This window comes from Rhinatrema bivittatum, chromosome 13 (assembly GCF_901001135.1).
Source record: "Rhinatrema bivittatum chromosome 13, aRhiBiv1.1, whole genome shotgun sequence".
NCBI classification, from domain to species: Eukaryota; Metazoa; Chordata; class Amphibia; order Gymnophiona; family Rhinatrematidae; genus Rhinatrema; species Rhinatrema bivittatum.
The window spans coordinates 53130791-53150059 of NC_042627.1; the positions used below are offsets into that span (position 1 = coordinate 53130791).

The 19269-nt window shown below is 46.2% G+C and overlaps 1 protein-coding gene across 11 annotated transcripts in view; it reads left to right on the forward strand.

Moving 5' to 3' along the window:
- The window catches only part of MYO5A (myosin VA), a 226862-nt gene that overhangs the window by 150124 nt on the left and 57469 nt on the right, over positions 1-19269 (forward strand). For all 11 annotated transcript variants that reach the window (XM_029575888.1, XM_029575892.1, XM_029575893.1 and 8 more), the window contains 7 exons: positions 4231-4317; positions 4403-4511; positions 8397-8608; positions 11019-11175; positions 12916-13155; positions 14207-14455; positions 19107-19200. In XM_029575888.1, coding sequence (XP_029431748.1) covers positions 4231-4317; positions 4403-4511; positions 8397-8608; positions 11019-11175; positions 12916-13155; positions 14207-14455; positions 19107-19200 — 1148 coding nt within the window. The remainder of the gene's footprint in view (positions 1-4230; positions 4318-4402; positions 4512-8396; positions 8609-11018; positions 11176-12915; positions 13156-14206; positions 14456-19106; positions 19201-19269) is intronic.

Consider the following 19269-nt stretch of genomic DNA (forward strand, 5'->3'; position numbering starts at 1 on the left):
AATGTTACAGATGTTAGACTGGTTTGGTAACGTCTCCAGCAAGCCGCCGAGTTTGTGCGGGCTGTCTGAGGGAGATGGGTCTCCACTGAGAGATCTGAGCGCCATACCTGCCGTGCTACTGTCAAGGACTCCTAGTCCAAATGTGCATACTGCTTTAATTTATCCTTACTTACTGAAACATTGATCCTTTAGTTTTGTCTGGTTCTGACTGAATTTTTTGTATCTTTTTGGGTTAGGATTTTGGATTTAATTGCTTAACTTTCTAAGCCTGTGGTCAAAGCAAGAGACTTTTCAGGGACAGTAGGTAGGTTCCTGCCCCAGAGAAAGCTTATAATCTAGCGAGTTAACTTTCAAAGCAGTTGCATATGTAAAATTAGCATTTATGCGTATAATTAGCCAGTGCTCACGTGCAGGCTGTTTTGTAAACATCAGTAATTCGGGCTTGTGTTCAGTTTTGCGTGCACATTTACCTGCATGAAAAAGGGGCGGTCTAAGGGCATTCCAGGGCGGGGCCAACAGATACATACGGGATTTGCTATTTCTTAAGAGTTAAGCGAGTACATCGGGCAACTTATGTGCACAACCTTACACCTGCTAACTAACTAGCACAATTAATATCGGACTAGTCTGTTATTTTTGGATGTGAGGTCGGGGGGGGTGGCGAGGGAGTTCAGGGTGAAGTACCAGGAGGGATTCGGTGAACTGGTGGAGGTATCGGCAAACTGGTGATTTCAAGCACTCGCACATATTTTAAAATATACCGACTTCCGCGTGTAACTCAGGGTTTTACCAAGCAAGTTTTATGTTCTTCGCATTTTAAATTTATGTCCGTATGTTTATAAAACAGGTAAAAAAAAAAAAAGCAGGTGCTTTCAATGCATCACAAATATTCACGCTTAGTGAAGCATATGCACATATGTTGGGGGTGGATATATGCGTATTTTATAATCTGCGTGGATGAGATACGTGCAGATTGTAACCTTTTCTTTTTGTTTGTTTAGCTCATACTTTTTCATTGTTAGCTCAAGGCGAGTTACATTCAGGTATTGTCCGCAGAGGACTTACAACCTGGGACGGTAATTTTGCAACAGCCACGCGGGGGCACCTGTAGGCGCATATGTCAGCTTGCGCCAATGTACGCAGTCATTTTATAGCATACGAGTAGTATATGTGCGTATGTTATAAAATCAGCAGTATGCCCATACATGTGCGCCCAGTTTTATATAGACTCACGCATGTGCGTGCAAAAGTCGTGTCTACCGCATAAGTGGGGGGAATTTTATAAGGGGCATGCGCTGAGGCTGCCTACCCTGTTCCCAGTTCGCCCACTGTTAGGGATAGGACTTCCTAACCCCCCCTAGTTTTAAAGACTCCCTTCTCTCATTAGACCCGATCCTTAAAACCCTGCTGACCAGCTCTGATTTTTGTTTTTACCTACACGCCATAGCAAAAGTAAAGTTACGCGCTAGAGTTCCCTGGCGCGTGCTTGTGCATGGGGGTAAATCTTAACACATCTCTTGGTCTTCTCTCAACACGTCCATGCCCTGCCCAGACCACGCCTACATCCCGTCCCTTTTTTGAACTTTCTGATTTCTGCATGCTCTCAGGCGCTCTTTAAAATCCACGCGACGTGCGCCAGCCTGAGAGATGCACATATTTCCTGGCTTCAGCGCGTGCCAAGCTTTTAAAATTTACCCTTAAGTTTATGCTGTAGTAAATCTCTGCGCACCCATATACGCGCATACATGGGAGCTGCCTATAGATCTTGGAAAGTTACCCTTTAAGTTGATACTTGGGGCAATGGTGAGTAAAGTTACTTGCCCAAGGTCACAAACAGCATCAGCGTTTCTCAGCCTGCCAAGTCTTTCACGTGGAAAGGTTGACTTTGGTACATCACTTACCGTTATGTCTTGTGCTATGAACTTCCTCACTGTAGGGAGATTCCTTCTAGCCAATGCACGGACATTGCATTGGCTAGAAGGAAACATTGCATTGTTTGCACCCTTTTAGTCAGTCTGCAAACAAATTTCTTCTCCTCTAGTGCTTACCTCTTGTGTCTTTCGCTCGTGCCGTTACGGATCTATTGGCCTCTGGTATATTTGCTCTTTTTCCCTCTGCCCTCCTTGGGTCTTCATATCAGCGTTCAATTGTCATAGGAGGCCTTGTGCTCACGGCAGCTGGGAATCTTTCTCCTTGCTCGGCGAGAGCTTTTTCTGGCAGAATCATTTCATGTCTCTGCCCAAGCTGTCTTGTGCGGGAATGAGGCATTGACACGATGAGGGCGTGGGTGATTGCTCTACAGTGGTGGCACACGCTGCGCTGCTGCCAGTAGGTGGTTGTCTGAGTAATGAGAGCCTTGAGGCAAGGAGAGACTGTGTGATGTGGCACAATGGAAAGTTAGTGTAGCTGTGAGCTGTGCTTGGAAATCCCTTATTCTTTCTGATTTTTATTTTTTTTTAAATGGGGCAACAGCAATAAATCCCAGTTTTGTAGCCGCTGTGTCTACATTTAGCAGAGAGTAACTCTCTTAGTCTGTTTCTCAAAGTGCTTATATGTTTTACTTGAGATTATATTTTCTGATTTATCCTATCATCAAGGGCAATTTCCAGGACCCCCTCCCTCCCGGACCCTCATTGCTTCGCCCACCATGGCCTTTGAGCCTAAACGTTAGAACATTCTTGGTCCCACGCTTTCACATACATTGCTGAGGGATAAGATATTTACCGTTGTGGAACATTTATCCGGCATCAGAAGGCTGTGTTCATGCTCCAGTGGGACATTTGCCCTGGCAAGATATTTCGGGACCTGTGGGTTACCCCACAGAGGAGTGAAAGAACAGCGAAGTAAGGAAAGGTTCCCTCTTGATAGGATCCCCTGCCAAATATACTTACAGACTGTTATGGATTTATAGGGGTGCATATTCAGCTGCTGGGCAGATAAACTTAACCAGGATGTTCAGCGGCGCTGCCCTACAGCGTGGTCAGAGTTAGCCGGCTAACTCCACTCCTCCCGAGAATGCCCCCTACTTACCCTGCTATATTCCAGCCAGTTAACTCATTATCAGGCCAGAGTATAGCTGGGCAAGAGTTTTAAACTTGCAGTTTGGCCATTTAGACGGATAACTTTTCAGTTATCCATCTAAATGGCTTTTGAATATCTACCCCATAAATAGTTTATTAGGGTTTTATGATACATTTTTCTGTTTTTAGATTGGCTTTTTAGTATCTTTTTAGCAGTGCAGGTAAATTATATTGAATTTCTGTTTTTCTTGATGTATGTTTATGTGGTGATGATTCTCCACTTGCACATGTTTGTACAAAGGCTACAAATAAGAAGAAAATGAATAATTAAATAACTCCTTTGTCTAGTTTCTTCTCTCTTGGAAACCTAGAGCTTGATCTGGGGGTACAAAATGTCCTGCCCTTAAGCCTGGCGCATGCACATTCCCAAGGGCAAACTCGCCCAGATGCCAGAAAAGTAAAAACAATAATGTTTCAGTTCAGACTTTTAAAAGAATATATAGCCAGTCTACATCAGAGGAGGAAAAACACCCCCTCCCTCCCCAACCAAAGGTGTTTCATGCTTTAAAGCAAAGCGTTTTCGAGGGGTACTCTGTGTTCTTATGTCGACTTCCCAACTAATTAAAGTAACCAATTCATAAAAATATAATAGCAAATCCATAATCAAATGGACAACATTACATACTCAAATGCACTAAAAATATTTATTTTATTTATTTATTTAGAAACTTTTATATACCGGTATTAGTGGGGACATCATACCGGTTCACATAACAACTATTACAAATATATTGATCTGAATGGTATATCACTCTAAATATGCGATGAACTTCTGACAAAATAGTTAAAATATAACTTGAAAAAGAATAATTGAACCCAAATTAACATAGATAAACAAAATATTGGTATATCCAGATGTGCAACATCACCTTAAATGGGCAAGTAGATAAGAGAGGACATGATGAATCCCATAAAAAACAATATCTTACCGTGTTGTAGATTACCTGTTCACTTGACTAAGAGGAGGTTTTGGTCCTTCCACCATGGTGAATAACAAGACAGAATGATGTCCCAAGTCTCATTTGGAATTCAGTCAGGCATGTCTGGCCTTACTTACCCGACCGCTTGGATGTAAAAAAAAAAAACAAAAACCAACCTTTTTAAGCCATTTTCAGACGTGTCCTCCTAATGTTTGCATTTCTGTGTGTAGGTTTGATGCCAGGCGAGCAGTGCAGCAGCTCCGAGCCTGTGGCGTCCTGGAGACCATCCGGATCAGCGCAGCCGGCTTCCCCTCCAGGTACCTCGCCTGCTTCTCTGGGAGACAGGGGGGGGGTTTACTGAGAGAAGTTTACACACTTCATCAAATGCACTTCTTGTGACAGGTGGACTTACCAAGAGTTTTTCAGCCGCTACCGCGTCCTGATGAAGCAGAAAGACGTTCTCAGTGACCGCAAACAGACCTGCAAGAATGTGCTGGAGAAGCTGATTCTGGTACGGTACTGGGCGCCGTCTGCTAACCTTTCTAGACTGCTCGCCGGGGTGCTGTCCCTAGAGAAGTTTGTGTGCTCTGCATGCATTAGATTTATGTCCGGGGTGTGTCTGTTAGACCCAGCCTGGGGATGCACAGCCGCGGTGCAGAGCAGTTACCATTCCAACGAGGTGGTTTAGATGTCAACCAAAGAGAGCAAGTTCCAATGCTTCGCTCCATAACCCTGAAACTAAGGCCTTGGCTCTGTCATGGAGCACAAGGGCATCACCGAGGTCCCGGAAGAGCCGCGCGCGTGGCTGCTGTGCCTTGCACGAAGAGATGACAGCACGGCGCGACTCAAGTGCTGGCAGGAGTCTCAGTGCTAGGCCGAACTGGAAATGGGGGCAACCCATATGGATTTTCCAAGTCCTTTTGAAATTAATGGAAATATTTATTCCAGTGTTTAAATAGCATGACTTGGAGGTGACGATTCTGTCATTTAGAGATAGGGAACACTTTTGTATGATTTCTTCTGTTTTTCAAAATATGTATAGGAATTCTTTTTTTATTATTTTTTTGGGGGGCCTGCAGTTTCCGCCTGCTCCTTTTGATCTGAGCTCTATCGGAAGTGGCCTCTTCGGGGCTATGACATTACGAGCCTTCATTCACCATTACCTGGGGGAGAGGTGGGTTCTCCCCCTATTTCATAGCCTCCAACCTAGCCTGGCCACTGCAGTGATGGCTCTTGGCCAGGGGCCACAGACTGGTACAAAACCTAGTACAAGTGCACCCTAATTCCAGCTAAGCCTTCCTCCCCTGAGAGGCTGCAAACACTGCCTCCGCAGCATCCCAGCAAATCCTCAGGGAACTTGAGACCCGAGTTGTGACTGGAACTCGGGTCCCCTCTGCACACGACCCTTCCATTGGGCGCGATCACCTGGGGCAGCAAAACCTCAGAAACCTTCAGGTGCCACCCACCCACTTTTCAGGAAGATACCGGCAGATGTTTTGAAAATTTGCAGGCTGGCATTTCCTGATTTCCGGTCTCATGCATCACTAGGGGGCCGTATCAGCAAACTTTACACCTGCCTCGAGCCAAATAAAGGACATGCAGGGATTTCAAAGTAAAACACTGCACTGCTTTCACTCCCCCGATCTGTCCCCATGAAACCTGCACTGGGGGAGGGGCCAATATACAAACCACACTTTTATATGGGGTGAACACGCATTTACCCTGGAAAACCTTTGTTGTTATTGCCTCCTTTGTGTCCATAAAACTATCATGCATGACAGGGCCTCTGTCGCTGGGGAACATCAGCCGGCCTGGGGCGTCTGTCTTTAGTGCCGTGGGCTCAAGGTCTGCGAAGCTGCAGTACATCTCAGACGATTCTGGCACTCTGTGTCCCTCTGCCTGCACCTCTCAAGCCTCTCGTGAAGGCATCAGGAGTAGCTCCTGCAGCAGCACTCACTGTGTGTCTGCAGATAAAAGTTAGGGTGATAGTAAAAATCTGGCAGACTGTCCTCCAAAGAAACGTTCATGAGTTGGCAACCTTGAGCGGAGTGAAGAAACATCTTTGGGCAGATAAGAATAGGCGAGTCTTACTCTCTAAATCAATTCTTACATGCCCCTCCCATCCTGTGGTCAGCGGTAAGCGCGCGCTGGCAGCACAGAAACAATTGTGCCGTGCGTAGCAGGACACAGTTCCCCTGTCTTCAGGTGGTTTACGCAGTTGGTGCGCTGGCAGCCCGCCGCTCTCTGCTTAAAGCAACCGCGTGTCTCCTGTGGCGCTGAACATGTTTCCGTTCACGGTTTGCTAAGTGTCTTGGGCTTCACTGTACAAGTTTCAGAAACTCGTGCTGTTTTAACTGGAAAAGCACTGGCAGCAAGCATCCGTCTTCTGCCAAATGGCCACGGGCCGATACAGTAAGGAGCGGTAGGGAGAGCTGCGTTAGTGCCGGGCGCACCCGCGGTTGCCGCACGCACAGTGCAGCTCACCTACCGCTCGATACGGTATGTAAATAGCTTGCAAATGCAAGCTGCGTCTAAGAAGTGTCCGTGAAGCGTTAGGCCCGCGCAACCCATTTTACTGGGTTGCGCGGGCCTAACGCGCAACCCAGTAAAATGGGTTGCGCAATTGGGCCGCTCAAGACGTGACGTCACGTCTTGAGCGGCCCAATTGCACGCACAGGGGCCGCTTTCGCCCATGCGATGCGTCTATGTTCGCGGGCAGCTGGAGGCAGGGGAGGGGAGCCGCGGTCCCTCGTCGCCGATGTCCGTCTCCGGAGGGGGGCTGCAAAAAAAGTAAGTCGCTTCGTTGCTTTTCACTGCCAGTCCTCTCTCCCCTCCTCCCGAAAAGCAAGACTGCTTTTCGCGCCTTGCTTCGGGAGGAGGGGAGAGAGGACTGACAATCCCGAGCGTAGGATTGCCCGTCCTCTCTCCCCTCTCTCTCTTGCAACTTTTTTTTTCCCGCTTTTTTTTTTTTTCGCTTTTTTCCACTTTCGTTGCTTCGGGAGGAGGGGAGAGGACTGGGGCTGCCCCGGAGACCAGCACCCATGGACGCGGCCAGGGCAGGTGAGCGGGGGCTGGGGGAAAGTTTGCCGCCTACCCTTACCCCTGCCTCTAACGCAGGGGTAAGGATAGGCAGTAAGTTAGCAGGTTAAACGCAAGGCAAAACGGCAGGGTAAAAAAGCGATAGTCGGGGCGCGCGTTACTGTATGGGAGGGAATAGCTAATTCGATCGTTTACATGTAATATACATGCAGCGGGCGGAAGGGGTTACCCGGTGATTTAAGGACGCGGTAAGAGTAGGTTAAAAGGGATTGTGTATTGCAGGAAGGGCTAACACGGCCGAAAAGTGGGTAGAAAGCGGGTTAGGAGCGGGGTAACCGCGGCCGCACTTTACTGTATTGACCTGCTAGTGAGTTGTGGAGACCATGGCGAAGTGTGTGGTAGGAGAGATTTATTCATTTGTGTGAGAATGCCGACTGATGAAGCTCCCCATTGTCAACAGCAGAATGAACTAGATCCATTCGTCAGTCGTCATTTTGCAGTCTTGAAAGGTAATAAACATTTTGGCATTTCATACTGTTACTGCTTATTAATGCACCACATATCAGTGCCTTTAGCTGATTAATTAGCAGTTATACGTATTGCACGGATGGTGTTCCTATCATTCTTAAATGACCATGTGTACCTGAGAGCATTGCAAAGTGCTGAACTGACAAGAATTATCAGTGCTGGTAAAGCTAAATTAAACAATCAGTTCACAAACTCCCAATATTACCAATGGAAAAATGAATCCAATTTATAGCTCTGTTGGGTCAGATGCTTAATGATAGGTAATTCATTTGAATGCTTGTGCCCAATACACATTCCCCTTCTTCTGTACCATTTTCTACACAGAAGCCTGTCATTTAAAGCTTTGTTTTTAACATTTATAGTTCAGCTGTTTCTAAGTCAAATCAGGTGTTTCAGAAGCCCCGGGAGTTGCAGTCTCTGCTTTTCCATGTTTTTTTGGATCAAGTTTTGTGTCCCCCCATGGGTGTATAAACATTCTTTCTTCTGAGCTTCCAAAAACCATACAGGCCTGATTCTTGCAGCATAATCCAGAGAATTGCAGTCGGTAAAAAGCTGATTTGATTAAATTAAAAAAAAAAAATTCCAGATAGCCCAGAACTGGAAAAATAACTCTCACTCACTCTCCCCCTGCCCCCCTTCCTCCCAAAATCAGCTTTGCCTGAGACCTGAAGTCAACAGCAGCTGGTGATATTAAAGCACCAGAAATTAGAAATAAAGAGAGTTAAATGTCCCGCACAGAAACGGAGCCTGGGTGCGTTTTCCTAACTGAATTCTGCTTTTGTGTAGCCTTGCTGCCACTGAATTCTGTGATCAATCCCTGAAAAAACAGGACCAGGATAAATACCAGTTCGGCAAAACCAAGATTTTCTTCCGGGCGGGGCAAGTGGCCTATCTGGAAAAAATCCGGGCGGACAAGCTGAGAGTGGCCTGCATCCGGATCCAGAAGACCATCCGTGGCTGGCTGCTGAGGAAGAAGTACCTGCGCACGAGAAGGGCAGCCATTACTGTCCAGAGATACGTGCGAGGGTACCAGGCTCGATGGTGAGTACACTGCACGGCAGTAGCTGGGGTGCCTCCCTGCTCTCATTTCTCTAAACCTTGTAACCCTCTTCATTCAGTGCTTCCTGTCATATAGTAACTGGAGAGACAACATATTTCACTTATGATATTTATTGAAAATACCCACATATATACCTATATAGACAATTAAAACTAAGCTAGCACACTCACACATTCATACCACCAAATAAAACAATGATTGTTCTTTTGAGATGTTAAATTGAAATAAACATGTCTTATTTCCACAATATGACGGTTTATAAGATTGAAACCTTAACAATATCAAGTTTAAGATTTCTATGATGTCAAATTGCAGTAGTGGATACTTGTCTTTGTATTCAATTTCATGTAGCCTTATAAATAATCACTATGATGTATCAATTAATCGTCACAATGTATCAGATATATCCACATTCATTTAGTCAAAATCATCTGCTCGTTTGTGATGTGCATATTGCCCTGCTCTAAGGCACCCTCTTCGCATCCAGGCAGGGGTGGTCAGGGGTCACGGGAGACCCTTCAGGGGAGGTACTCACAGAGCCTTTGCTAACTCACAGGTCAATACTGTAACGTGCGGTTGAAGATTTCCCATCTGTAACGTGCTGGGAGCACACAATTCGGACCCGTAAGGCGATACAGTCTCCAGTTTCATGCGTCCTTAGCGCTTCTTAAAACAGACGCATAACCCTTTCCGCACGCAGCATGTATATGATATGTAAATGAACGAATTAGCTGTATAATGAAGGAATTAGCTATTCCCCTCCGATACTGTAACGTGCGCCCCGACTATCGCTGCCATTTTGCCCCGCGTTTAACCTGCTAACTTACCGCCTACCCCTACCCCTGCGTTAGAGGCAGGGGTAAGGGTAGGCGGCAAGCTTTCCCCCAGCCCCCTCTCACCTGCCCTGGCCGCGTCCATGGATGCTGGCCTCCGGGGCAATCCCAGTCCTCCCCCCCTCCTCCCGAAGAAAAAAAAAAGTGAAAAAAAGTTGCGAGAGAGAGGGGAGAGGACGGCAATCCTACGCTCGGCGACTTACTTTTGCAGCCCCCTTCTTCCGGACATCGTGGCTTCCCCCATGCCAGTTCCCCCTCCCCTCCTCCCGAAGCAGGGAGCGAAAAGCAGCCTTGCTCCGGGAGGAGGGAAGAAGGGACTGGCAGTGTAAAGCGGCGAAGCGACTTACTTTTTGCAGCCCCCTCCGGACATCGGACGACCTCTCCTGCCTCCAGCTGCTCGCGAAGATGGACGCCTGCACGGCCGCTGAAGACGTGACGTCACGACGTTTGGCGTCAGGCATGTGACGTCACGTCTTCAGCGGCCGTGCAGGCGTCCATCTTCGCGAGCAGCTGGAGGCAGGAGAGGTCGTCCGATGTCCGGAAGGTGCTACAAAAGGTGAGTCGCTTCGCCGCTTTACACTGCCAGTCCTTTCTTCCCTCCTCCCGGAGCAAGGCTGCTTTTCGCGCCCTGCTTCGGGAGGCGGGAAGAAGGGACTGGCAGTGTAAAGCGACGAAGCGACTCACCTTTTGTAGCACCTTCCGGACATCGGACGACCTCTCCTGCCTCCAGCTGCTCGCGAAGAAGGACGCCTGCACGGCCGCTGAAGACGTGACGTCACGACGTTTGGCGTCACGGCATGTGACGTCACGTCTTCAGCGGCCGTGCAGGCGTCCTTCGCGAGCAGCTGGAGGCAGGAGAGGTCGTCCGATGTCCGGAGGGGGCTGCAAAAGTAAGTCGCTTCGCGCTTTTCGCGCCCTGCTTCGGGAGGAGGGGAAGGGGAACTGGCACGGGGGAAGCCACGATGCCCGGAGGGGGGCTGCAAAAGTAAGTCGCCGAGCGTAGGATTGCCGTCCTCTCCCCTCTCTCTCTCTCGCAACTTTTTTTTTCACTTTTTTTTTGCTTCGGGAGGAGGGGAGAGGGGACGGCAATCCCGACTTCCTGGTATCTGTCATTTCAAATGACATTTGAAATGACAGATACCAGCGTGGCCGTGAAGCGTTAGGCCCGAGCACCCAGGTTACTGTATAGGCGCTCTATACCATAAAATGGGTTGCGCGGGCCTAACGCTTCCCTAACACTTCTCAGACGTGGCATGCATTTGCATGCAATTAGAAGAGAGTATCGAGCGGTAGGTGAAGAGAACTGTGCGTGCGGGGAACGAGGGTGCGCCAGGCACTGCCGCACTCTTTCTACCGCGGCCTTAGAGTATCGACCTGAATGTGTTTAGGTTTGCAAGATCTAGCCAATATTGTGTGTTGCCTGGATCTGGGCGCTTGCAGATCCAGGCAGCGCCCAATATTGTGCGTTTTTCCTGCTGCACAGGAAATGGTTAGCTGCTTTGACAGGAAGACATGTTTTGTGCGAGTTACATTTCTGCTTCTTCATCTCTTTGGCCAGCTTGGCTCAGTTTCTGCGCAGGACCAGGGCTGCCATCGTTATTCAGAAATTCCAGCGCATGTACGTGGTGCGCCAGCGGTATCGGCGAATGCGAGCCTTTACCATTGCTCTGCAGTCGCTGCTGCGTGGCTACGCGGCCCGGAAGAGGTACCAGGCGGTAAGTACAGCTAGAGGGGGTGGGAGTGGTCCTTAAAGCAACCAAAAAAGGTTTTGAAGCCGCTCATTCTGCTGCAGGAACATCCACAAACCTGCTTCTCTTCCCTCTGTGTTTGAAGTTTTTTAAGATGAAGTAAATGTTTTGAAAGTTGATGACCCTTTCCCTGACTCCCTCCCCCGCTTATTTATACCCCCCCATTATGGATTTGAGGCAATTCCGGCACCGCTGTCTCATGAATCGGTAGTTGCCAAGTTTTTGTCTGTGCCCTGAGCTGTTATAGTCAAAGAGCACACCATCAAGAGCCGGAGTCCATGAGGAGAGTTAGAGGAAGGCCACAGTAATTAGTAAAAGATAAATAAATACAAAGAAAGAAGACTAAGGATTAAAACCAATAAATAGAAGAATCACGACAATAAGCAGGCATGTTTACTATAGTGAGGGAAACGAAGAACCAGCGCTTCTACCTGTTCCAAACCGTGACGTTTGCAGTAAAATGTGAGGGAAGGTGGATGCAGCAGCGCTTATTCTGCCGTGGTGTGCCGTGACCCTACCCCGTGATCCCATGCAGCAGCCACTGGGAGCCAAAACTAACGGCTGCAGCTTTCCCCTGGCAGGATGCGTAGGCGAGGCACCGTTTCCACTTCGTAGAGTGGCAGCTCCCCCCCCCACCCAGCAGTGACTGGCAAAACCTGGGAGGGGTTCTGCAGGATGCATCACTCTAGGACCTCCTATCGATGATAGGGGGTAGGGCCGAAGGCACAAGAACATTCCCTTTTTAGTTTTACCGAGAGACATGAGTGAAACCGTTTGAAAATATCTATTCTGATTAAGTAGTAGTCCAAAGTCTTCCTTCAGAAACTGGTTGGTTTGGGAGCTCTGCTATAATATAGTTTAATTTGCAAGATTTATATTCCATCGTCATAGCACTAGGTTAAACAAAACATTAACATTTGAAACAAAAAAGAAATCACCTTTTATAAATGTAATGACCTTTTATAAAATTGCCCATCCAGTATGCCACCCGTGTGACTTGTTCTTATGTAAGTTTATCTGGTCAGAGCAGAGCAATTTAGATTGACCTACCCCTAACTAATCAAGCTAGATATTTCACTTAGATGCAGCTCCAACACTGCTCTTTGCATTAATGGTGGGGATGGAAGGGAAATAGAACCAAAAGGTTACTAGGAGCCAAGAGTAACAGATAAGTATGAGAGAAAAAAAAGTGCGAAGCTTGCTGGGCAGACTGGATGGGCTGTTTGGTCTTCTTCTGCTGTCATTTCTATGTAACATACTTTGGGATTTTAAAATTACATGCCCTGATTTTCTGGAAAAATCCGTGTGCACTTTTTAGCAGGTGTAACTTAATTGGGTAATTTTTATTGTGGACTTATGCACATAAGTCTGCTCTGAAAACTTTCTTATGCAGGCAGTTTGATAATTACCCCCTAAACCAATAAAACTCATTTTGCATCCCAAAGCAATAAATAGCAAAGATGCATGACAACAATATGAGAACGATTGTTCTTCATCAGTGTAGATCAGAAGCACTCAAAGGAAATCCTGGATTATCCTCAAAGCTAAAAAAAATTATGCCACCAATAGCAGGTCAATAAAATATTTATTCACCACCAAATACAGATCAGAGGCCTTGTGCATTTTACTTTTGTCCGATTGCGGGTATTAAGTAGCGAAGTCTGTACTTTGGGTGAATGTTTTTGTCCTCTTGCTTTCTCTTTGCAGATGCTTCGGGAGCACAAGGCCACAATCCTTCAGAAACACGTGCGTGGTTGGATGGCACGTCTGTCCTACAAGAGGACATGGAGTGCCATCGTCTACCTTCAGTGCTGCTACCGGCGCATGATGGCAAAGAGGGAACTGAAAATACTGAAGATCGAGGCGCGCTCAGTGGAGCGGTACAAGAAACTCAACATTGGCATGGAAAACAAGATCATGCAGCTCCAGCGCAAAATCGACGAGCAGGTAATGGCCATCGGGGAATGTCCATCCCAGCATAGTAAGTGACCATGGGAACGTCTTTTTCCCAGCGACACGCCATCCTGAGGACATTAAACTGTGTTGTAGGTGGACATGGAGAATTGCTTATTTTGGTCAATGTTCTGACTTATTTCTAAAATATGGATTCCTTCAGCCCTGGAAGAGGAATTTTCCTTTGAGAAGAGTAGATTAGTCGAGATGAGAAAACAGATACAATGGAAGTTGTTTCCTTTTTCTCAGCATATTTATTTTGGTTACCCTTGCCTTTTATTGCTTGAAAAATCCCCTCCAGCTCCCACAGCCTCGGTATAACCCATGTCTTTAAGAAGTGGGCAAGTTAAGAAGGCAAAGATTTATCAAGAGCTCTTCCAGTTGGCCCGGAAGGATACTCCCCCTGCATTTCATGCCAATAATCCCTGCTTGTGATGTAGGAACCCCCAGAGGACATCATTTGTCAAAAGGATTGCCCCTAGGGAGCTGTGAAATAATAATAATAAAAAAATCGTACAGAAATATATAATTGGAGCTTAAAATCTGATCCCAACATCCCCCTTTTCATTTTAGAGTTGAAAATGAAGAGTTGCTAATTGGGGGGGGGGGGGGGAGGGCACTTTAAAAGGATGGGGCCTCATGTTATGATGCAATTAAGAAGGGTTTTCCGCCCCCCTTATGCTTGTTCACATTTTTAACAGACTGGGTGTTATCTAGTTAAAACTAAAATGCACAGATTGGAGGGATGTTGCTAGTTCTCTCCCCCTGCTAGCTATTTTCTCATCAGATTTCAGATTATTGTGTAAGAAATATGAGCAGTTGCCATCTTAAAGAGAGAGCAGATCCAATCGGTAAACAAAATAAGTATATTTTAAAAACTCCATTTAGTTGCAATACTTGACCCCCCCAGAGCCCTCCCCCCACCCCTTCCGTTGGAATAATTAGCTGCCTGTTCTGTAATCTGAATTTCAGTCCAGCAGTCTGCTTGCAGACGTACCGTGTGGCTCCCCATCTCGCCATCATCTTTTTGTTTTATTTCCTGTAGAACAAAGAGGGGAAGTCGTTGCTGGAGAGGCTGACGAGCCTGGAGACCACCTACAACATGGAGACCGAGAAACTGCGCAGTGATGTTGTGCGTCTTCGCACATGTGAGGAGGATGCGAGGAATGCCACCAACCGCAGCCTCAGTCTGCAGGAGGAAATCACCAAGCTCCGCAAGGAGCTGAAAGACACGCTGTGCGAGAAGGAAGCCATTGAGGAGCATGCCAGCACCTACCGGAAGGAGACAGACCTGGTGGGTCCTTCAGCCAGGGCTGCTGACAGTAGGCCAGCTCCGTGAGATATTTGGCAGATTTTTCTGTTTGAGGAAATCGATAGCGGATGCTGGCAGAGGTTGCCTCGCTTGTTTGTTCCACCAGGTTCAGATTGTGACCTGTTGCAAAATCAAATCAGCTAGCATAGGTAATCCTAAAAGGGAGCATCTTGGCTTGGTCAGCTCAGGGAGTCAACTGAAAATGCTTTTCATGGTTGGGTTGTGCTCTTATAGGAGCCTATTTATCAAAATGTGTTAAATACATGTGGTTGTACTGCACTTAGCACAGCTAATGCATAGTTCACAAAGGGCTTAAAGCCTTTAGTGAATTGCATTTTAAAAGTATTGCTAACTTGCTCGTTAAGGAGTGAACTTTCCAAAGTATCTATGTGTGTAAAACGCCATTTTACACACGTGCATAGGCGGTTTGAGAATTATCCTGGGGGTTGTACACCTAAAAGTATACACAGAAGCAATCTTACGCGTACTTTTATGGGTTCTTGAAAGAGGCATTCCCAAGGGCGGAGCTGCGTGGGGAAATCCAGTTCTGCGCGTGCTTTCTAAAATTGAAAGCATGCATGTAAATGTATGTGTGACCATTTCCGCCTGCTCCCAGGCCATGTGTAAGCGTGCTGTGCAAGGGTTTGCACGTACCCGCTGATTTTCGAAGCGGACCTGTGCGTGTCTGTTTTGCAAATTCTGGATGAAAGCCACCTGTGTCGCTAAACGCGTTGCATTTAAATGAGCTGCTTGGCATGATTATGCTTATTAATCGGCTCATTGAAATTTGAATGCCAGAGTCTATGTTAATTGAAAAGAATCCACGGTATTGTTGATGATGTGAATTTGTTAATGTTTTTTTAAACGTGCGTTTCAGTGCTAACTCGGGTATTTAACTCACTGAGTTCCATATTCAAAGGTTTTGTCCAAGTAACTTTTCAAGTCAACCAAACAAAAGCAGAAGTTTTGAATATTTACCCCTATTTAACCAGCTAAGTCGCTGCCCGCCCAAAACTTTCCTCACCAACACTGGAGAAATGGTTAAGAACATAAGAAATTGCCATGCTGGGTCAGACCAAGGGTCCATCAGGCCCAGCATCCTGTTTCCAGCAGAGGCCAAAACCAGGCCACAAGAACTTGGCAATTACCCAAACACTAAGAAGATCCCATGCTACTGATGCAATTAATAGCAGTGGTTGTGCTGCTGCCCCCTCTGCAAATGAACCCAAAAAGCAAAAAAAGTTAATCCTGTCTATGGGCTGTTCCAGCTGCAGGCAGAGAAAGTTTGGTGGGCTGCGTCCGGCCCATGGGCCTTAATTTGGGGACCCCTGTTTTAGCCATTTTAGGGTACATTTTCAATAAACCGCCTGACTACTCGCATGGGGGTAATTTTCACAAGGATACCAAGCATATAGTATTGACTTAAGCCAGTGATTTATATTTTATTTCGAGTTTATTTAGTTTAATGTGTTTTTTAATAGTTTTAAGTTTTTCAGTGAGCTATTTTTATTAGTATTTTATTCAGTATTTAATTGTAATTTCTATAGTTTATAAGTCAATTTTATTTAAATTATGTTGTTTGTATTCTGTAGTGCATGTTCTTTTATTTTTATACAATTGTAAACCGTTGTAAAGGTCCAAAAAGCCGAACATCAGTATATAAAACAGACTAAATAAATAAATGTGTAAATATAGCATGTTTCATAGAAATTTTCAAAAGCCCATTTTCCTAGCGTGTAGCCAGATGGACTCAGGATCCAATGGGGTTATGCTTCTCTGCCAGCAGATGGAGACAGAGTCAGATTTCAAAACTGACGTCACCCTAGATACACCCCTGCAGTGACCTCAGTCCTTCAGTATTTTTCCGTCTCCAGCAGATCTGGACATGCTTTCCCTTTGGGGATTGCTGTACTTTTTGGAAGAAGAAACTCTACTTTTAAATTGGAGAGAAAATTGAGCCCCGCTCTCCTGCGGTGATACCTAAAGGTTCCTTCCCCAGTTGAGAATTCCTGAGTTGATTTGCAAGATCCCTCAGAGGTGTGCCTTGGTCCGGTAGCCGGTTCCCAGCGTGGACTTTGCTGCTTAAGCAGCTGAAAGGCAGGAGGTGCAGGAAGCCGAGCACAGCGGTGACGGCCAAAGTCCTCTCTCCCCGCAGCCCAAGACTATCTCTGTATTCAGCCTCCTGATTCAGAGACGTTTTGGAGGAGTTTCGGTAAAACTTCCTCCGGTCTCCTTGCTCAGCGCGCCGTACCAACGTTGTTCCCAGTCCCATTGGGGTTAGGGGAAGTGGGCTTCTGAGCGGGTTGAGCAGCCTCCTAGTAGGCTAGGCCCCATTTTAGGCTTGGTCGGCACGCCACATGGTAGGCCGCGGCAGCACCATCTTGCATGCGCATCTTTGTGCATGCTGTATCGCCCTCCATAGAGCACTGGTACGTGCAGTGCATGTCTGCTCTGCACGCATAATGCCGCACACGCACTGTGCACATAACATCACACACATACATACGCGCACAACTTACTGGGCACAGAATTCAAATAAAGCCTGGCGCACGGGCTGTGTGTGTGTCTCACTGTGGCCCTCGTAGGCATCCAAAATTTGTGCACGTAAAATTTTAAGCACGAGCCAACTGAACACACAGTTAACGTCACCAATGGTTCCGGCAGCAAAGAAACATAAGCACCTTTCTCACTGTGCTGCTTATCATATTAGGACTGAACACTCTGACCTGGATTCTTGCTTATGTCAGCACTGTGAGGAAACTCATTCCATTAGGGCTCAGGTGGTCTCATGAGCAGAAGCTAGACTGCTGTCTCCTGTTGACATCTGCCAAGCGACGATGTGGTCCACCTTCATACCTTCTCCAGGTTCTGTCGGCTGGACGTTCTCACCCAAGAAGTGTGCAGCTTTTGTACATCCCATTGGTCCTGAGTTCATCTGGCTACACGTTAGGAAATGGAGAAATTACTTACCTGATAATTTAGTTTTCCTCAGTGTAGAGAGATGGACTCATCATCCTGCCCATGGCTGCCCAAGAACGGTGCCAAAGATTCAACTGTGGAGTATATATCGATTCCAAGAGATTACGGATAAGCCGTAATCAAGTCCCTAGATCAGGGCATCTGTAATCTTACTGGGGTTCAATGTTTGTTTAGTTGAGTACAGATACGGTTATCCATTTTTAATCAAGTTTTTTTCAATAGTTTGTCCACAGTGGCTTTTGAAGAGAATACTCATGGGCTGAGGTTACTGCAGGGGTATATTTAGGATGACGTCAGCTTTGAAATCTGACTCTGTCTCCATCTGCTGGCAGGAGAGCATAATCCCATTAGTCCTGAGTCTATCTGTGTACACTAAGGAAAATGAAATTATCAGGTAAGTAATTTCTCCATTACGCACTTGCAGGTGAATTTTCAAAGGAGTTACACATGTAAATGTAACATACTATTGTAGCAATTTTCAAAAGCTATTTACATATGTTTATATGTTTATTGTTCCATGTAAGGCCTTATGGCAAGTTTTTGTTCTTTGTAAACCGGTTTGATTTGCATCTAATGTAGGAAGATCGGTATAAAAAAACAAAAAATAAATAAATAAATAAATATATATAAGTGCACTCAACGTGGGTAAAATCTATTGACAATTCAATGGCATGGATTGTAGCAATTTTCAAAAGCCCACTTAGATGGGTAAAGTATATTTATGTGTGTAAAAACCCAGTTATGAGTGTGTAAATCCTTTTGAAAATTACTCCCACAGGTTGCATTTGATGATCAAGTGGTTGTGGGGATAAAATGTACTTGTACAAGTTGTAAAGTACTCGAATTGGTTTCGTGTGTAGTTTTGAAACTTCAGTGTGTGCAAGTAGTTTTCTTCCCCAGTCAAGTTAATTCCTGGGGAGCACCACTCTTATTCCTATGACTGAAGGTGCATGCGTTGTAGAAATACTTTCACACTTTTAGCTGACTTGAAAATCCATTTAGCCGGATTCAGCCATGCTAACCCCCAGTTTTATCCATATACCTCCTGACTAAAGCCTCGAAATATTTTTCCCCTGAGAAGGGTACTTGTCAAAGGGTCTTCTGTAGGTAAAGCAGAAATGTAGAAATGGACCTTCAGTAAACTGCACGACTGATACACGTGTAAAATTATGTGCATGCACACTGCGAACATGTACTTTTATGTGCGTAGGAGAGAGGAGGGCGGAGTCCGTGCGTAAATTATCTCGGCAAAATTACACCCCCAAAATAGCAGATGCAACTGTGTGCACAGAGTTTTGCTGGGATCATTTTTGGCGTAACTTTATGTGCATATTTGCCTGCTAACCTATGCATGATGTTACAAAATGAACCCCTAGGTAACCGTATGCTGTCAAAAATTTTCTGGACCCTTTCTCGGAGGATATTCTTGGGTGATGGGGAACTGTTGTTTTACAGTCAGAGCATTTTATGATGGGTGTCGGTGGACTTGGGGATTCATAGCTGAGGTATCACCGATGGTAGGACCACGGCTGTTTGGCTCACCGCAGTCCTGAAAGAAGCCGTGGTCTGACCCGTCAGAAGGTTCTTGTCTTGGAGCCTTGAGATTTACAGGCAGGTGCTCATTGTAACCTGCAGTTTCCATTGCTGTCTGCAGTTGCTCTCGGGGCTTAAAGAACAGAACATGTCACTGAAGACGGAGAAGGAGGAACTGAACCGGCTGATCCAGGAACAGGCCAAGTCGATGACGGGTTAGTACTTTCAGCAGCTCAGGCTGTGCTTGCTCACAGATAATGTTCTTATCTAAACAAATATTCTGC